Source organism: Macaca thibetana, chromosome 1 (genome assembly GCF_024542745.1).
Source record: "Macaca thibetana thibetana isolate TM-01 chromosome 1, ASM2454274v1, whole genome shotgun sequence".
Lineage (NCBI taxonomy): Eukaryota > Metazoa > Chordata > Mammalia > Primates > Cercopithecidae > Macaca > Macaca thibetana.
The window spans coordinates 19,948,383-19,969,935 of NC_065578.1; the positions used below are offsets into that span (position 1 = coordinate 19,948,383).

The 21,553-nt window shown below is 37.4% G+C and overlaps 1 protein-coding gene across 21 annotated transcripts in view; it reads right to left on the reverse strand.

Moving 5' to 3' along the window:
- The window catches only part of EIF4G3 (eukaryotic translation initiation factor 4 gamma 3), a 374,608-nt gene that overhangs the window by 186,078 nt on the left and 166,977 nt on the right, over positions 1-21,553 (reverse strand). For 8 of the 21 annotated variants that reach the window (XM_050789764.1, XM_050789763.1, XM_050789767.1 and 5 more), the window contains 3 exons: positions 7,043-7,138; positions 5,530-5,643; positions 1,954-1,986 (listed from right to left, as the gene is read on the reverse strand). In XM_050789764.1, coding sequence (XP_050645721.1) covers positions 1,954-1,986; positions 5,530-5,643; positions 7,043-7,072 — 177 coding nt within the window. In that variant the 5' untranslated portion in view covers positions 7,073-7,138. The remainder of the gene's footprint in view (positions 1-1,953; positions 1,987-5,529; positions 5,644-7,042; positions 7,139-21,553) is intronic. The other 13 variants (XM_050789769.1, XM_050789762.1, XM_050789757.1 and 10 more) reach the window with 3 other exon arrangements.

Genomic DNA, 21,553 nt, shown 5'->3' on the forward strand with positions numbered 1-21,553 from the left:
TTCACTCTGCTTCTTGAGCAAAGATCCCCAATGTCTCTCTCTTTTAGGAGTATTTGCCTTGTCCCTGGATTAAAATTTAAGCCATGCCTCTATGGCCCTGGACTAAATTTTTAAATAAAATTATAAACACTCTTTTACACAAGAAACTAGTATTTTTATTATTAGTAGTCATAATATTAATCATATGTTCTAGTTACTATGTGCCAAACACCCTGATAATCATTTTATTTTCATTATCTCATTTACTTTTCATAATAGTTTCCTTTTTTGAGACGGAGTCTCACTCTGTCACCCAGGCTAGAGTGCAGTGGCGCGGTCTCAGCTCACTGCAAGCTCCGCCTCCCGGGTTCATGCCATTCTCCTGCCTCAGCCTCCTGAGTAGCTGGGACTACAGGCGCTCGCCACCACGCCCGGCTAATGTTTTGTATTTTTAGTGGAGAGGGGGTTTCACCGTGTTAGCAAGGATGGTCTCAATCTCCTGACCTCGTGATCCACCCGCCTCGGCCTCCCAAAGTGCTGGGATTACAGGCGTGAGCCACTGTGCCCGGCCCATAATAGTTTCAACATGGTATTATTGTCTCCATTTTACAGGTGAGAAAACTAAGGTGGAGAGCAGTAAATGATTTATCCAAGAACCCTCGGTTATAATATGGAAGAATCAAACCTAGGTCTAGCTGATGGCAAAGTCCATCTTAAACTATTAATACTTTACAACACTATCTCTGAATTAAAAAAAAAAAAATACCCCAAGGTTTTATTTCATTATGAAACCCAAACAATAGCCATCCACCTCATGTAGCCATCCTCCTGCAAAGTACCTTTAATAACTCAGATTTGCTTTGCCTTTACAGTCTCCAGATTGGAAGGACTACATTTTGAGAAATAGAGTCAGGTATTAAATCACTCAAGACAATGGAAGCCTTCAACTAAACAATATCCACTAACTCAGTAATAAGAATTCTAAATATGATAACACAGGCAAATACTGGTAGTATTTACTTTATCCAACCATACTTTGTTCCATAACAATCATATTAAAGACAGCTACCACTTACTGACTGCTTGTTTTGTGCCAAATGCTTACACTATTTCTATGGCAGAGATATTAACTCCATTTTACATATGAGGAAACAAAGATGCAGAAAAAGATTTGCCTAACCAGCTGGTTAAATAGTAAAGCTTGTAATATGAACAGACTCTAAACCGAAGCTCTTTCAGCAGAAGAAAATGTTTCAGAATACCCCATAAAAAGCTATTGGGGGTTGGAGGGAGAACCCTGAAAGTCCTTCTGTCTTGCCACCTCTAAACAGATTCCTACTAAATGACAGTGTTCACATACATACTTTTGAAATTTTGGTTTATACAATTATTTCATTTAGAAAACCAATAGGATAAAGTTATTTAAATTAAGGTATCTATTTTCTCTGTGTCCTAAGTATAAAAATAATTCTATCCAGCAAATGGATGTACACTATTTTTAATCAATTTATTACTAGATCTAAGTTAGTAACTGAGTTTAAGTAGTTTTAGAAATACTAATGCTATTTTATACACATCAATACAGGTTGTATCAGAATGTTAACAGAAAACCCATAGAATGCTGCCTGCTTCATTCAGTTAAATTTAACTTACTACAAATATCCACAAAATCTATAAACACTTAATATCTCAATTTTTCAAAATTGTAAAATTTAAAAACAATCTTTGTTTGGCAAGAAAAAAGAATGTAGCATTTTTTAAATGTGCCATAAACAGAGGCAAACGGATTTGTTAATAACAAAATGCAGTGAGATTAATGAAGGACAAAGAAAGTTGAATTAGATCAGATAAAAGCTACTCTTGAAATGAGTAATTTGAGTAGTTCTATGGGATGGCAGCATTCTAAGAGTCAGCAGCTACTAAAGCCCCCACCTATTAGTTAAGGGTGATAGTGAAGGGGCAAGGGTACAGTACCTGATGATGGGGAGGTCGAGGCCCCGCTGCAAACTGAGAAAAGGAGGGAAAACAAACACAAAAGGAAAGGCACAAAGAGTCAGAAACACCACAACAAAAACCAAAATTTCACACAATATGCCAAAAGAAAAAAACCCACAGCGGGGAAATAAAAAACAACACACAAAACAGTCAAAGCTTTGCTGCAGGACAGTGACAGACAGGTACTAAGATTCAACAGGTTAACACCACTATCAGAATAGTTTGTCATTTATCAGCTGGGAGAGAAACAGGCTATGCTGTTAGGCATGTAAGGTACTCTCTAATAGGACTATTTTTTTTGAAAAACAACAACCCTAAAATAAGGCAAAAGAAAGTTTGAAAAATTAAGTGGTTATATTAAGACAAACGTGAAAATCAAGTATGCTGTATGTAACTGATACAGCTGGAGGAAATGAGAAAGTTTTTACATTACAAGACCTAACCAGGAGATAATTACAAAGTCCAGCAGGAAGTAAAAAATGTAAAAGGATTAATTGCAAATTTTCTTAAGTTAAATGGGATATCTTATCCATGAAATGGAAGTTTCAATATCTTAATTTCTTAAGAGTTAAAGAAAAAATTTTTTATGACTTTACACACACACACACACACACACACACACACACACACTCTTAAGTTTAAATGCAGTTAACTGGTATAGTTTAATACAAGGCATGTCAAGGCAAACAGCTAGTAAAGAACATCAGTCTCTAACATGATTAATCCAAGTGGTATTCTTATAGGCTTGAGAAGAAAAAAGAGTAAATAAGTCAAATCTCTTAATTACTATAGACAACAGCAAAGCACTGTGTATATGTACCTATTGTTATCTAAGAATAAAGCACAAAGAAATGTAATTCCTCAGCTAAATCACTGAGTACTTGAAAGTGGCTAATATATATTCCAACCCTTCCACTAACTTAGAATAAAAGAAAAAGTTTTTTCACCTATGTGAATTTTAACTGCTAAACCTCTAGGATCAAATAATTCACCCGGCCAAATTTGGGTTTGAATACATTTTAACTGAAAGGAACAGACAAAAATATTGGGGTATGTAGAGCCATATTCTGGATACTAATACATTAGCTATTGTAATGTTAACCATCCTCTTCAATAGTAAAAGAAAATATTTAGAAAGCAGTGTTTAATGTAAACCATATACAGGGTTTTTATCTAATATATTTAAGGAGCTAAAATATATGTCTTTGGCTGTCTCTTATTTCCTCTATAGAGACTTCCTTCTGTCAGCTTAACACTACAGATGAATTAGACTGGCGATTAAGAAACAATCTCTCAGGCTCAGCATTTAAGTTATGTGCAATACTGATTTGCAAAACATTTGGAATTAGTTCCCCAACTACCATTAGTTCAGATTTTAAAATTTCAACCAATTACAGTAGAACACGTGGCCACAATGTAGGAGACAGCTGAAAACATCTCTGTCAAGAATTCACCTCAGAAGCTAAAATGTCACCTGTTGTTCAAGTAATGAAAAGTACATTAATGACCTATAAGCTTGGGTTATGTTAGGTCAGCCATCATATTTGGCTAATCAATATAATACAGCTTTTCAGAATGATGATAATTGGCAGCTACAGTTCTTGCAGAAAATTTTCTCTTCAAAGAAACTGAGGTCTTACATTTTCAGTTTTCCAATTAGGAGAAGAAAACATCATACTTCTACTATGGACAAGAATAGGCAATACCAGGCATGTGGTATGAAAGTCGGGAGTGGAGTATGAAATGTTTCTTCCTGACACTTTTGAAGAAACTGGAAGAGAGGGGCCATGTTACAAAATTAACCTGAGTATGGCAGTACCTGTCTTATCACTGTTCCACAGAAAATGTCCCATTTTCAAGGCTCTAAAATAAAAGCTAAAACTTTGTACAGTTTGAATGTTCCAGTCAAAAGAGAACTTTCTATGAACAAGAAGAGTATCTTATAAAATTACACATATATAAAAACAAAAGCAAGAAAGAAAATCCCAACTTAAGTTAGTAGAAAGTGCCCTAGGAAAGTACCCTAGTCTATTTTGCACTAGTCACCATTGGCTATTGAGTTTTTCATTTGAAATGACAATAGTCTTAATCCTATGGGTAGCTGTAAGCAACAGAACAAACTGTAGTCGCTGCTGGCTCATGTTAAAAATAGAAATTTTTCTTTCTTTTTTCTTTCCTTTTTGTTAAAGAAGGGTCTTTAAGATGGTGAGGACTGTAGATATAAAGGAAAGCGGCCTTCTGTGAACTTGCATCCAATGTTAATGCCACCCACCCACTTACTCACCCCTTCTATGCACAGTTGGTAACTGAGCATGGCCAACATAACACTGATATAATTTTGACACAATACCACAAATTATAAAAATAACCAATGGTTAGAGTTACTACAAAAGCCAAACTGTCTCCCTCTCCAAATTAAGTATTTAATAGCTTCACTACTTTAGACAGGCTATTAAAAACAACAACAACAACAACAACAACTAACACTGTTTAAAAGTTCCAGTAAAACGAGAAAATGGAACAGATAGCTTATCAGTGTTTTTATTACTTTTAAAAAAGATTTTCTTTCCATATTATGAATTTAACTGAGATTCTAAGCATCAAGTAGAAAGACAGGCACAAAGATAACCTGAAGGAGGGAGGGAGGCCATTTGAAGCCAGTTGGATTGCAAAGGCAGCTGTCCAGGGAAGAACAGAAAAGCCTAAAACTGTGCAATTGCCAATGGCCTATTAATGCAGAAATAGAATGGAGTAAGCTTTAGCTGCTCTACAAAGCCACAGGAAGAGGCCCTTCCTTAATGTGCCAGCTTACCTCTCCTCACCAGTTGGGACAGCTATGAGATGGATGAGACTAGACTATGACAACTTGGGATGTAAACAGAAAATGCAATCGTGCCAAATTTCAGACCCCAACTTCACCCTCCCAGCGCAAAAAAAACAAAAGAAAACAAAACAAAAAACACAACGGCAACAACAACAAAAAACCCATAACAAAATAAAGAAAATCAAACCTAAAACAAGAAGCAAGAGTAGTCTGGAGTCTGCTAGTCTTGCACTTGTTTTAGGGTATGTAATGGAATGTTATGTGTGTGGTTTTTAGTAATGGGGTGGGTAATGGTCACTAGCAGAGCAGATGGCAAAAACTGTATAGAGAATAGTATCTGAAGAGTTTATGACCACAGAAAAATGGCTGACAACTACAGACAATTTCCTCCTTAATATTCAATTATAAAATTGAAAGGGAGTAAAAAGAAGCCTTGATATTTATCTTTTAAATTCAAATTTATCTGAAAGGGATATCTCACTTCAAGTTTAAAATAAAGAAAAATCTAAACCCCCAAATTCTTCCTGACTAATTCCCAATAGAGAACACCCACCCAATTTGTTATTCTTTTCCCCACTATGCCTGGCAGAAACTGCCATGCTAGGTTGAACTTTCAGAGAGGAAGCAATCAATGCATTTCTGTTCATCAGCCAATAAATGGATGTGGTCAAAAATATTAAGTGCCAGAGGCACCACTGCCTGCAAGAAGTACAGTTTGTTATATTGCTTACAATGCAGTATTTTATCCAGCCTCTTCCAGCCAAGGACCTGTAAACGGGAGTCTGTTCCAAAACCTTCCTCCTCTTCCAGTTTTCTGTGCAATGTATTGGCACTGTTCTGCTGGGCTGTCAAAAAAACTGGTTTAGAGATGCAGCTCTTCAGTCAGGTTCTGCGCCAGTTCTAACCATGTAAATTTAATTTATTTTCTTTTTTGATAATCAGAAAAGAGGGGTGGGGGCATAGAGAAAGAGGGCCAAAGAATTCTTTGCAATAGGAGCTTACCATAATGTTCCATGTTTAATTATTAGAACCAGGGCCTACCTAAATTGATCTGGTGAGATCTCAGACCCAAGTAGTCAAGTGTACACATCCCTGAACCACTCTCATAACAAAACCTGTATCAGACATCTTATTGACTATTTCAGCAAAAAAAGAGACAAGCAAACAGGCAACTAGGACCAAAGTCCCACCTCTTTAGAATGGTTCCTCCACCCACTGGGGAGAACCAGGATCTAAGAACAGCTGTTGGAGAACAGGGCAAAAGGGAAAAGGAAAATAGAAAAAGGATAAGAAAGAGATTACATTTTGGTGCAGACTATGCTCTCCTAGTTCTTTGAGTAAGTCTTTGGTACATTTAAACAATTATAAATTCATGCATAAAACGAAATGAATAGGAGCTAATGCAATGAGGTATTCCTGCACTCCAGGCAAAAAAGCAGGGGCAGAGAACAAAAAGAAATCCCTGTATTCTGAAGAATACACAGAGCTGAGGTACAAAGAGGGATGTGAGATAAACAATGTGAGATGTTACAGAAGCACCTTCTAGCCAAAGTTAATCATGCAGGGCAGGAAACGATGTTCTAAGGAATGGAGAGCTGAAGCCACTGTATACTTTTGTGAAACAAAGGATGAACCTTGTGTAAATTCTCAGTCTTGGCAGTACTTACTGCAATTCATGTAAAGGATGAAAAAAGAGGATGATAGCATTTACATTTGTATCACAATTTATTTACCATTTGAATAAATGAATACACTCACTGGTATATGTCATGCACATACCCACACCGTCAAATGGTGAGAACAGACCTAATAACACTGATTGAAAAGTCCTGCTTCCTCAAACCACTGGGATTTGAGAATTTAATTAGTGAAATTCAATTTACTCCTAAAATCATTGTACTTTACTCTTACCTGAATTTTGAACAGTACAACTAACAAAAATTATAAGCTAAAATAAAGTAAACTTGAATGCAACCAGACTTAAAAATCATGCTATAGAAAAGTATTAAAAGGGGGTGGGGGGTTAAAAGCTCCACCTCTTCTTCTTCTCAATAAATTTAATTATTGCTACAGGTAAGGTCTGAAAATACAAAGCTAACAAATAATAGTAGTAGTCGTAATAATAAATCATCTTTGGAAGAAACTTCCAAAATCCAGTAAAAATATTTGGCAAAGAAACCCAAGCCACTACACACACAAACACAGGTAGAGAATGTAATTTGCTACAAGCTTCTGCTTACTTACCGGAGAACGGGTTTGAGGTTGTGAATTCATTGTCTGAGGGGCTTGAGGGTATACCAGCGTGGTTGGACCTGCATTCTGTCCAGAGGGATAAGGCGTCTGTCAAAGAATGGCAAGAACAACATAATATTTTGAAAACAGATGGCATGGCAATTCAAGTTCAAGATGTTTTATAAAAGTTTATAGAAGTGGTTATTAATGTGGTTTACAGTTCTACTTTTTAACAATTTAACTTTATCACAATATCCAGTAACTCAAAATCAAGTGCAGTTCCTTTTTTTTTTTTTTCCTTTAATTAATGAACTGGGGTCTCGCTCTGTCACCTGGGCTACAGTGCAATGGCGCAATCATGGCTTGGTGCAGCCTCAAACTCATGGTTTTAAGTGGATCCTCCCACCTCAGCCTCTGGAGTAGCTGGGACTACAGGCACACAGTACTGTGCTGGACTAATTTTTTTTCTTTCTTTCTTTTTTCTTTTTGCAGAGACAGGGTCTCACTTTGTTGCCAAGGCTGGGCTCAAACTCCAGGCCTCAAGAAATACTCCTGCCTTGGCTTCCCAAAGCGCCCAAACAACTTTTTAATTTTTTTTAAGAGACAGAGTCTTGGTATTTGCCCAGGCTGGTCTTGAACTCCTGGGCTCAAGAGATCCTCTCGCCTCATCCTCTTCAGCAGCTGGAACTACAGGCAAGAGCTTCCTTACCAGCTAGTGCAACACTTTTTAAGTTACCATAAATCTCCTGATAAAAGGACATCACCAACCCAAAATCTAGGTGTAATCATTTTTCTTTTTTTGTGCATTAAGGCATTTTATTTACAAGTATGTATTATGTTGCTAGAAAAAGCATCCCAGAACTTTCCCTCCTGTGTGTTTCACCTTGCCTCTTCAAGGTCTCTGATGCCAGGTAAGGTTGTCAGTGCAATGAAACAAAACCGACAGGATGAGAGCAGATTATTCTGCCATTTTTTTCTAGATCTTTGAGTTGCACATCATATCTCAGGCTGATCACTCCACACTTATTTAACCTGCCTGTGAGGTTCCCAACAATTTTTCCCTGCTCTCTGATCATCAATGATTTCAAATTTGCCAATGTAAATTGCCTTATCATGCCTCATCATCATGGTTAGAAGGAAAGCATGACCTAGTAAGAATCTGGTGGTTACCTCTCTATTCAGCATTGTTGACGCTCCTGAGAGCATCAACCAGAACATTCATATACACAATTGTGGCAGCACAAAAAGATGAAGGAAACACTAGGTACAATTATTTGAAATTATCAATGCAAAGAGGACCTACTGTGAATTCATCTAGTTCTGAAATGGATAGCCCAAACCACAAACAATATCAAACATGGATGAGAACACTTGCTTTTGCTATGGTGTGCTTTCCTTGAAGAAGACACCTCAGAGCCACAATTAGAGTCTACACAGTTAACGGTTACATATTGCTGTAATCTTGCCAAGACTTACATACCTTAATCCTTTTAAATGATCCCATAAAAATCAATAACCAATAAGAACCTTATACAAAACCTTAGAATAAGTGATAATGTAATACACACGGCTAATTTACCATATATTTTCTGAAAATAAAAACATAAGCTTTTCATTGCAAATCCATGGCAATTGTTACTTTTTTTTTTTTTTTTGAGATGGAGTCTCGCTCTGTCACCTAGGCTGGAGTGCAGTGGTCCGATCACAGCTCACTGCAAGCTCCGCCTCCCGGGTTTACGCCATTCTCCTGCCTCAGCCTCCCGAGTAGCTGGGACTACAGGCGCCCGCCACCACGCCCGGCTAGTTTTTTTGCATTTTTTAGTAGAGACGGGGTTTCACCATGTTAGCCAGGATGGTCTCGATCTCCTGACCTCGTGATCCGCCCGTCTCGGCCTCCCAAAGTGCTGGGATTACAGGCTTGAGCCACCGCGCCCGGCCCAATTGTTACTATTAAACTGTGTGCTATTCAATATTTTTTTAAAAAAATGCTTGTAACGTATGTAAAATGAAATGCCACCAAGAACAATGGACATATACTCACAAGACTTGGACTGAAATCCTAACAATTGCTACTGAATACTGTTGTTAGTTTGGGCAACTCATTTATCTTTCCCATGAATGTAAACAGGAACAACACACATACCTCTCAAGGCAGTTTGTGAAGATTAAATGAGATAAAGTAAAATATTCCCAAAGCACCTTTATTTACCACTATCCCACAGCTATGAATGAGGAAACCAAGGACTGAAAAATTGAAGTATCTTACCTAAGAAAACAAAGTAAATAATATATCTGGAAAGTATTAGCATCTGTTGACCATTTAATGTTTAGCCGGATCACCAATTTTAAAGGAAATATTTGACAGGATTCATCATACCTTCCAAATAACAAAACAAAACAAAATTTCTTTTTCTTTTTCTTTATGAGTCATACAAAACAAAATTAATGGCTTCATATTAGACACACAGGCTATCTGGCAATCTTTCAACATGGTAACCTTAATATAGCCATCTCTGTAGCTGACACTAAGGTTCAACATCAGATTGATTTCCTTTCCTACTCTAGTTCTACTAAATCTAGCCACTAACCTAAAAATATGGCAGCAAAGTATCTCATGTCTATCAAATAATTAATAAATGGGTCAAACACTACCTAAAACTTATTCAAAGTTTTCTTATCAACGATTATTTACAGCACTGTTTCAGACACAACATTTATGTGTATGTATCACATTCAAAATCTGAAAGGCTGCAAGTTTGACTATTTTAACTTAAACAAACATGAGGAATGAATTTCTTATTAATTCTGGCTCCACTGAGATAGGGAAAGTATTTCTTCAACTTCTATTAGAGAATTTGGATATAGTTTTAAAAGAGAGCACCAATTTCATTCTTCATTAAATTTAAAAAAAAATCAAGTATTCATAAGGTCATTTCTCAGTAATGAGGCTCTTTGATCTTAGGATATATTTTGACACTAATTTAATTTGGAGGTATTCTGAAGCAGGAATTTCTAAATGTCAAGATATTAAATATAACATTGAAATATATCACTTACAAAAACATAAAGAAATGTTGCCTCTTTCTATACTTCAATTAGAGGAACACTTTGTTCTCTCATAGTTGTTGTACTATTGAAATAGAAAGGGAATCCATAGTATTTCATTGAACATGCTAAAAATATACATGACAACCTTATTTGACTTCAGTCAAAATTTTAACAATATTTTCAACACTCAAGCCAAATAAGGCAACATACAGCCAACTGAAAATGCAATATGTGAATTGGCAGTCAAAGATAAAGTTCTTCTGTTCAGAAAGAACACCCTCCCTGATCACACATATGGCTGGGGCTCTGTCAACAATGTTCCCAATGCGCCTTTTTCCAGATTATATCCTTGCTCTGAAAATGATTACTAAAAAAACAAAAAATTATTTTCTTATGTCTTAGGCTTTCTACTCTAAAAAGACTAAAAAAATAATAATCAAGTACTTCTTCTCATATTTACTTTGTACATATGCCAAGAGCTAATTCAGACTCTGTACACAAGTAGTTTCATAAAATGGAGAGCACAATCTCTAATGCAGCCACATACAGAAGTAATTGTTCTGTCACAATGTATGCCATTATACCATTAGCAATATGCAATGCTTAACAGAGGCACATGACAAAGAAATTTTGCTGATAGATCATTCAATGATCGTTCAGAGCATTTTTCCATTCTCTGTGGATGCCTTTAGAAACTTCTTAGGAATGGTATGACTTGTTACCTACCATTGCTGTAAGCAGTGCAACTGTAAAAGATGCCTCTACTCTTTTATCTCTTCTCTTCATTTAATGATTTATTCTAGAATAATTTCCTTAATTTACTACCATGCTTTGTTGAAAAATAATGTAAAAGTTTCAGTGGGAACATACTTTGACCATGTTTCACATCAAATGCATAGAAAACTAGGGACAGATCAATGAATAATCATTTCAATAATAATCAGAGCTTCTGTTTGTACTTTCCCTTTTCAAGTAATTTCAAAGTCATCACAAAGATTTACTTCTCCAAGGACATATGGATGAACACACAGAATTTACACTGCAATCCAGTATACTGTCCAAGTTGATGAGTTACAGACATCTGTTCTCATTTCCATTATTAATTTTATGTTTCAATAAACCTTTTTTAATACTTTTTATATTGGGGTGAGATAAGAACGCAATAGTGACAGCAAACCCAGCAAACGATCTAAATTAATAATGTTACTGAAAAGCCAATTACAACAGTCCTTATGGTGTATATATAACCCTTAAATCCCTAATGATGATGTTAAAAGCAGTGATTTGGACAGTCAACCACAGGTAGAAATGGTGAATTCCATTATAAGACAAAACAAACTAACACAGCATATCAAGTATAACAAGACTCCAGACGTGATGGTTTTCAAACCACAGACATGCGAAAAAATAAATCTACATTTCCTATTTTCACAATACAGTACAATGGACTTAAGCTAACAAAAATAATTATAACATAAAACATTTATTTAGCTTTTACTAGGTTTCAGGTACTATTATAAGTACTTTATATAAAGTCAGAGATGACATGCCATTTCTCGTTTTAAGATTCTGCCATCACCTAAACTAAATTCTGCCATAAAGATTAAACTCAGTATTGTACACGCTGTATGTGAACAAACATAAATCTGACTAAAAAACTAAGCTGCCAACTTTTCAAAGAGCTATAAAGGGCCAGGTGTGGTGGCTCATGCCTGTAATCCCAGCACTTTGGGAGGTAGAGACAGGCAGATCACCTGAGGTCAGGAGCTCAAGACCAGCCTGGCCAACAGTTTCACTCTGTCTCTACTAAAAATACAAAAATTAGCTGGGCATGGTGGTGGGCACCTGTAATCCCAGCTACTTGGGAGGCTGAGACAGGACAATCGCTTGAACTCGGGAGGCAGAGGTTACAGTGAAACAAGATCGTACCACTGCAATCCAACCTAGATGATGAAAGCAAAACTTCATCTCAAAAAAAAAAAAATCTATAAGGTAATACTGAGTACATTTTAAATATGCTTATCCTTTTGATTCTATGATTCCACTTCAGGGAACTCACTCTGTGAATATATTCACAATGGGCCCTTCCTAAAAGAAAAAAAAAATACTCAAAAACAAAAAAAAACTGGAAATATTCTAAATGTCTACATATAAAAAAGGTGAGATTATGTACTTAGTCACTGAGAGAATATAGAATAATCTTTAAAATGAATAAAGTTAACATACACCATGGAAAGATGTCCATAATAATATCAAGTGACAAAAGCAAATTGTAGAATTTTTAAGTATAAAAAGACTCTGTCTTAACTTTAAAAACTAAACATATGCACATAGTACATATATCAACCAAGGAAGATAAACGTCTTAGAGAAATATGTAGCAAATTTTAAACTGACTACTTCAGAGACAGTTATAAAGAGTGTACAGGATACAACTTATAGGTTTTATTTCATATACTTCTATATTATATCCAATGATCAGCAGGATTATTTTATAATAAAAATTTAATAAAGAAAACCTCTGTCCTCCTCCAGCTTCTCTTGCATGAAATACAAACATGCCAAGCAAGCTGGGTGCAGTGGCTCATGCCTGTAATCCCACTTTGGGAGGCCAAGGTCAGAGGATCGCTTGACCCCAGGTTGAGGCTGCAGTGAGCTATAATTGTGCCACTGTACCTCACCCTGGGCAACAGAGTGAGAACCTGTCTCGAACAAACAAACAAAAAACAAAGCAAACCAGAATATCCAGTAGGAAGTCTGCTGTTTTATAGAGCTCTAAATAATTTTTGATAATAAAAATTAAATCAACAGCATTAGCAGAAATCTAGCACAAAGAAAACACTGTGCTGTAGGCTATGTGCGTAAATAAGGCCTAAGACAGATGATTGTTTCACTTATTTTAATCTTTTTTTTTTTCTTTGAGATGGAGTCTCACTCTGTCACCCAGGCTAGAGTACAATGGCGTAATCTCAGCTCACTGCAACCTCCCCCTCCTGGGTCCAAGCACTTCTCCTGCCTCAGCCTCCCGAGTAGCTGGGATTACAGGCGCCCGCCACCTCGCCCAGCTAATTTTTTGTATTTTTAGTAGAGACGGGGTTTCACCATGTTGGTCAGGCTGGTCCCAAACTCCTGACCTAAGGTGATCCACCTGGCTCAGCCTCCCAAAATGCTGGGATCATGGGCGTGAGCCACTGTGCCCAGGATACTTATTTTTAATCTTTAAGAAGTTTATTACTAAATCAATAAAGAAATATAGATGTAAGAAGCACTTACTCAGCCACAGTGTATAATCCTTTGCAGTCATTAAAAAAGATACAGAAGAACATTTAATGATATGGAATGAGTAATACAGAGAATGTTGAAATAAACCCACATATATGCAGAAGGTATTAGAAACATTTCAAATTAGTAGAAAAATACCAAAATTAATAAATTGTGTTGAGAAAACTAAATAATCATTTAGAAGAAAGATGGTTAACCATCCTCAACTCATTATACCAAAAGAAATTCTAGATTGATTACAATGTTGGAATGAAAAATTTGAAATTGTAAAGGGGCTAGATAGAAATCTATCTCTATCATCTTAGAGTTGGTAAAGACTTAAAATCTGAATAAGACTACATAGCTATACCAATAAGTTTTAAAAATAGGCTATTCCTATTAATTCATACAAGTTCTTAATTCTGCTTTAAAATTTCTCTTTATAAACTTCTTTCTCTTTTTGCATATAGAAGTGTGTTTATTCATTTTTCTTCTTTTATCCTTGGAGACACAGTCTCGTTCTGTCACCTAGACTAAAGTACAGTGCTACCAACACAGCTCACTGCAGCCTCAGCCTCCTGGGCTCAAGCAATCTTCCTGCCTCAGCCTCCAAGTGCTAAGACTACAGGCACATAACACAATGCCTAATTTTTAAATTTTTCGTGGAGATAGGGTCTTGCCAATGTTGCCCAGTCTGGTCTTGAATTCCTGGCTTCAAACAATCCTCCTGCCTCAGCCTCTCAAAGTGTTGGGATTATAGGCGTGAGCCACCACATCCAGCCCCGTTGATTCTCATTAGTAGATATTATAGGGTACAAATTAAGAGAGAGAAACTCTTCCACCTAACAAATGTTTGACACTTAAATCTGGCCAGAGTAACAAAAATAGCACCTTAAAGTCTAGACCAAGTACCTTCAACCTCTTAAGAATTGTTCTCTTCCTCTTCTTCTTTTTTTTTTTTTTGAGACGGAGTCTCGCTCTGTCGCCCAGGCTGGAGTGCAATGGTGCGATCTCAGCTCACTGCAACCTCTGCCTCCCAGGTTCAAGCAATTCTTCTGCCTCAGCCTCCCAAGTAGCTGGGACTATAGGTGCATGCCACCACGTCTGGCTAATTTTTGTACTTTTAGTAGAGACAGGGTTTTACCATATTGGCCAGGCTGGTCTCAAACTCCTGACCTTGTGAACCGCCTGCCTTGGCCTCCCAAAGCGCTGGGATTACAGGCGTGAGCCACCCCACCCAGCCAAAAATTGTCTTCTTAAGCGCTACACAACACAACCAATGCAAATAGAGCTTTCTGTGATAATTATAAATGTTCCATATTTACTCTCTCTAAAATAGTAGCTATTAGCCTTATGTGGCTACTGAACACTTGAAATATGACTGATGAAACTGAAAAAATAAATTTTTATTTAAATGCATTTTACTCAATTTAAATTTTGTGGTAGAAAACATGTAACAAGGCCTGGCGCGGTGGCTCATGCCTGTAATCCCAGCACTCTGGGAGGCCAAGGCAGTCGGACCACAAGGTCTAGGAGTTCGAGAGCCTGGCCAATATACAAAAATTAGCCGGGCATGGTGGCTCACGCCTGTAGTCCCAGCTACTCAGGAGGCTGAGGCAGAAGAACCACTTGAACCCAGGAGGCGAAGGTTGCAGTAAGCCAAGATGGTGCCACTGCACTCCAGCCTGGGTGACAGCGGGAGACTCTGCCTCAAAACAAAAAAAGAAAAGAGAAGAAAACATGTAACAAAATTTACTATCTTAACCACTAAATATACAGTACTGTTAAAAACTATATGCACATAATACAACAGATCTCTAGAACTTTTTCATCTTGCAAAAAACAAACTCTATAACCACTGATTTCCATTTAAATTGTATTTATATACATTTTAATCACTTAGAATGTAAATATCCATATATATAGCCCATGGCTAACATACTGCACGGCACAGGTATAGAAAACTGTTAATTTCCATGTTTTGCTTTTACGAGTTCTATATTTTATATCACTCTAAACTTCTGCGACTCTACTTTTATAGAAGTACAACAATATCCAACGAACAAGATCACAATATAAGACACTGGAGACAGTGGCAGAGACCTATCACTGAATTTCCTACGCAGTCTTAAGCATAGCACTTGTTTTCCTCAGCTAATAAAGACTAAAGCAGTAAGCTACTGATTATCAAAGTGTGGTCCACAGTGTCCTAGGCATCTCTGTAATGCTACTAAAGCAGGTGTGGGAGGTGAAATATTTTCATAATATAAATACTAAGATGTTACAGGCCTGTGCTGATATTTTCAACAATGACAGAAAAGCAAGGTGGATGTAGCTACTAGTAAATCTTACATATATACTCAGGAAATCTGAGATTTCACTAAGTAAATCTTATATATACTTAGTGAAAATCAAGGCAATGATAGTCATTGTATTCTTCATCCCTAAGCCTTCATGACAAATTAAACTTTAAAAAAAAATTAAAGGAGAAAAAAGAGCCAGTACTTAAGAATGTCACTTTATTTAACTTTTAAATTTTTCTATTCTACAGATAATTGACAAAAGAATGTCACTTCTTTAACAGAATGTATCACTTTTTAAGTTGAAATAATTATAGACTTACATGGAATTTGAGAAATAAAACAGAGATCCCATATACTCTTCATCTAGTTTCCCTAATGGTAATATCTAACTACAGTACAGTACAACAGCCAGAAAAACCGCATCGATACAATCCACCAACCTTATTCAGATTTCCTGAGTTTTACTACAGATGCATGCATACACATCTGTGTGTATATTTAGTTCTATGCAATTTTGTTACATGTATAAATTCATATAACCACCATTACAGTCAAAATACAAAAAATTTCTTGACAAGGATCTGTGGTATTACCCTACCTATTAATAGCCACAAACATCTTCCTTCCTGCCTCACTCCTCTCCCTTGACAACCACAAATATATTATCCTCCATCTCTATAATTTGGTTATTTAAAGAAGTTATATAAATAAAACAATATACTAATAAACTTTAGCATACCTTTTTAGTATACCGTGTTGATCAAGTGAGAAGACATAAAACAGTTCTGAGGTAAATTAGTAGTACTAAGAAAAAGCACCTGTACCACCATTAGAGTCACAAACTGAACTAGCCACTTTTTCATGCAATGCCATTTTACTTGAAAGAATGATAAACTATGCTTATACACATGGGTATGTGCAGACATTTTTATTAGTAGATATAATGCATATAGTATTGAGAACCCCAAAGAGTTCTATTTAAGAGTATAAAGGGATACTGAAGTATAAAAGTTTGAGAACACTGGCCTATACTGATATTAGAACTATAAGTTTTCCTCCTTTACCTCTTGCTATTTAATTATTAAACATTTACATTATCTATCCTTAAGTTTTTGTCTTAAAAAAAAAAAATCCAACATTCTCATTCCTGAGGGTTTCAGGACAGTCCTTTACCATCCCGTATTTTCACAGGTATGGCACATTATTTTATTGTGACCCTAAAATGATTTCCCATTCACAATGCTCAGAGGCACCTGCAACCTCATGAGAACTTTTCTCCCCACATTTCAAATCCCACTGCAATAAAATGCTTGAATTAAGAGAAACAGCAAAAATTCTATTGATGCATATCTGTTTCATAAAGCAGGACACTTTTTGCTTCAAAAACATGTATATCTGCTTCAAAAACACAAGACATCAGAAAGACAACAGACTACGATGATCCAGGTCCACATCACCCCATGAAAACACCAAGTGAACAACATACTGACCAAAGTACCTTTGTAAAAACTCAAGAAACCAGTTAAGAACCTGGAGAACTGGAGAACAGAAGCCACTAGGATTCACAAAGAATAAAGTTTTGTGACTGAACGACCAAGCTCCCCATCCAGAACAACAAAAAGCAGGGAGACAGGATTAACGTGCAGCTCCCACTTGGATGGAGAGAAGAACGTGGAGATTCACACCATAGACTTTTGCTCCAAGAACCACCCACAGGAACATATCGGGAAAACAGAAAGAATCCACAGATCCTCTGAAAGAAGTAGCACACCGCTGCAAATTCCACAGGACAGGTGAGAAATCATGAGTTCCCCAAGTGTTACAGTAGGAAAACCTGCCTCAGAACACACATTCCCACTGAAAAAAAATGAAAATCCAGATTACAGAAGGATTTAACTTTACCTAGAACTGAAGCAGATTTAGTGTGGGATATGAAAGTAGAAGCAGTAGCAGGAAGAGCTTTGCAGGCACTCACATTCTCCAGCTAGAGTCCAGGAAAGCTATCCCTGACTATACCTCACAGGGGCCCTCAGGGAAGGAAGCCAGCAGAATTTGGGAAGGGGTCACAGGGTGAAAGAAGCTGCCAACTCATTTGTGTAATAATTTCAACCAGACACAAACTCTCTCAAGCAGTTAAGAATCTGCAGCAGCCAACTGAGTATGCCCAATCAAGAAAAAGCCACACTCAAAACAACATAGAAAAAAATTTAAAATATTAAAATAAAGAACAATAATTTGTTAAGGCAGTCAAGGAAAAAAAATTTTTTAATGTATATATGTATGCATATTTAGAGGTCACCCTTGCTCCAATCCCTCCTCATTGATGTCAAGGTGGGAGGAATCCAACTAATTCTAAGAAGCTCCATCATGACAGAAGGAAAAGAGTGGAACTTGTTTGCATCATTCTGGCTTGTCTGGGGGCTGCTCATGGGACTGATTTCTGTTTCACCTTATGCAAAGTTCAGATGGGAAGAGTGGCTGAGTTGAGAGCTACAGAGATGCTGCCGACCTGCCAGTGCTAGGGGACAAAAGACAAATGGCAGAGGAACACGACAGAACATCTAAGATGCCACTCTTACATCAAGGCACCTAAATGCACTGATACATCCCAGGGATCTGGGGAAAAGTGTTCACATAGGTCCAGTGAATACACACACACAGAAAAGGTCTACAGGACCTCAAGCCTTCACACCAGGCTGATACTCCTGATGTTACCCATCATGGAATCAGTCCACAAAGATTAGAAGAGCTGGCTATTTAAGTGCTCAACTTTCAACAAATATCATAAAGTATAGAAATCGGGTGGGCACAGTAGCTCATGCCTGTAATCTCAGCACTTTGGGAGGTTGAGGCGGGCAGATCACCTGAGATCAGGAGTTCGAGACCAGCCTGGCCAACATGGTGAAACCCTGTCTCTACTACAAATATAAAAATTAGCTGGGCATGGTGGTGGGTGCCTGTAATCCCAGCTACTTGGGAGCTGAGGCAAGAGAATTGCTTGAACCTGGGAGGTGGAGGTTGCAGTGAGTCGAGGTCATGCCACTGCACTCCAGCCTGGGTGACAAAGCGAGACTCCATCTCAAAATAAAAAAAAACCACAAACAAAAACAAGTTGTTGTTCTGAAAGAATTATCACTGGTGGAGGCACTGGCATAGTACGTGTGTCCATGGTTTATTGGTTGTTGCTAATCAGGAATTGCAGCACTGACAAAATTCAGTTGTTTTCAAGGATGTTGTGATTGTGGCTGTCTGGCCCAGTTCAAAAGTTAAAGACAAGTTCCTGGGGTATTTTGTTTTTATTTCTTTTTAACTCTTATAGGTTCAGGAGTGCAGGTACAGGTTTGTTAAATAGGTAAATTGTGTATCACAGGGGTTGTGTGTAGACATTTTGTCACTCAGGTAATAAGCACAGTACTTGGTAGGCAATTTTTTGATTCTCACACTCCTCCCACCCTCCATCCTCAAATAGGCCCCAAGGTCTGTTGTTCCTTTCTTTGCATCCATGTGTACTCAAGTTTAGCTCCCACTTGTAAGTGACAACATGCAGTATTTGGTTTTCAGTTCGTGTGTTAGTTCTCTTAGTATAATGGCCTCCAGCTCCAGACAAACACTTTTTTTTTTGGTATGGAGTCTCACACTGTCATCCTGGCTGGAGTGCAGTGGCACAATGTTGGTTCACTGCAACCTCTGTCCCCTGGGTTCAAGCAATTCTCCTGCCTCAGTCTCCCTAGTAGCTAGGATAACAGACGCACACTACCACACCTGGCTAATTTTAGTACTTTTAGTAGAGACGGAGTTTTGCCATGTTGGCCAGGCTGGTCTCGAACTCCTGACCTCAAGTGATCTGCCTGCCTCGGTCTCCCAAAGTGCTGGGATTTCAGGCATGAGCCACCATGCCCGGCCTCTAGACAAAGACTTTTAAACTGTCCTAAATACACTCAATAAGCTAAAGAAAGAGGGTGGGAGGGAGGACAGACCTAAATGAAATAAAAAAAAAGATATATAAATAGAGAATATCAAATAGTTTTAAAAAAGGGTGGGGGAGGAAGGGGAAGAAGAAAAGAAACAAATTCTGGAGCTGAAAAAATAACTGAATTGAAAAATTCACTAGAAGAGTACAAAAGCAGGCTCTAATAACAGAACAAAGAATTAATGAACTTAAAGGAAAGTTATTTGAAATTATCCAGTCTGAGAAGCAAAAATTAGAAAGCATAAAGAAAAGGTAACAGAACCTAAGGGACTTATGGGACACCATCAAGCAAATCAATATTCACATTACAGAAGAAGAGAGACGAAAAGGAACAGGATTATTTCAGAAAAAATGGGAGAAAACTTTCCACATTTGAAGACATGGATATATGATAGCAAGAACTCAATGAACCCCATGTAGGAAAAAAAACAAACAGACCCACATGGAAACACACATTCAAAATCTGAAAAGTAAAAGACAGACTAGGTACAGTGGTTCATGCTTATAATTGCATCACTTTGGAGGGATCAAGACAGGAGATCAAGAACAGCCTGGGGAACATAGCAAGACCCTGTCTATATAAATTTTTCTTCTTTAAGGTAAAACACTATTAACCTTAGACTATTGAGAGCAGCAAGATAAAACCGAATCATGACAAGCAAGGGATCCTCAATAAGATTATCAGCAGAAACTTGTAGACCAGAAGGTAGTAGAATGACATTATTCAACATGCTGAAAGGAAGGAAAAAAAAACAACCACCACCTTATCACATGAGAATTCTATATCCAACAAAACCTTCATTCAAAAATGAGGGAAGAATTAAGACATTCCCAAATTTCAAATTAATGAAATTAATAAGCTGAGAAAGTTCATTACCATAAGACATGCCCTATAAGAAATGACAAAAGATTCTTCAAATTGAGAAGAAAGGAACTAGACAGTAACTGAAAACCATATGAAAACATAAAGTTCTCCAGCAAAGATAAATAGACGGGCAAATATATAAGCCTCTATTATTAAAATTTTGGTTCGTAAGTCTAGTTTTTATTCTTTTACAGGATTTTAAACAAAAGCATAAAAATCTAAGGGCATACACAATATATAAAGATGTGATTTGTGATATCAGCAACAAAGTTGGAGGGGACAAAGTTGGAGGGGCCTGAGGTGCAAAGAAGTACAGTTTTTGTAGCCAACTGATGTTAAATTGTTATCACCTTAAAATACATATTCATAACTTCATGATTTTACATGAAATCCCTCTGATAATCATCCCAAACAAATTCTGTAGACTACACATAAAATGAAACAAAAAGAAAATCAAAATGTGTCACTACAAAAACTCAACTAAGCACAACAAAAGGCAGTAAGGGAAGAAATTAGGCAGACTCTTAAAAAAGATATTTGTGGCCAGGTGTGGTGGCTCATACCTGTAATGCCAACACTTTGGGAGGCTGAGGTGGAAGGATTACTTGAGCCCAGGAATTGGAGACCAACTTGGTTAACATTGTGATACTCAACTCTACCAAAAATAAATAATTAGTTGGGTGTGGTGATGTACTCCTGTAGTCTCAGCTACCCCAGAGGCTGAAGTAGGAAAATCACCTGAGCCCAGAAGGTCAAGGCCATGATCGCATCACTGCACTCCAGCCTGGGTGACAGTATGAGACCCTGTCTTAAAAAAAACAATAAAAGGCCGGGCACAGTGGCTCATGCCTGTAATCCTAGCACTTTGGGAGACCAAGACGGGTGGTCAGGAGTTCAAGACCAGTGTGACCAACGTGGTAAAACTCCATCTCTACTAAAAAATATAAAAATTAGCCAGGCGTGGTGGTGTGCGCCTGTAGTCCTAGCTACTCGGGGACCTAAGACAGGAGAATTACTTGAACCCAGGAGGCAGAGGTTGCAGTGAGCCGAGATCACGCCACTGCACTCCAGCCTGGG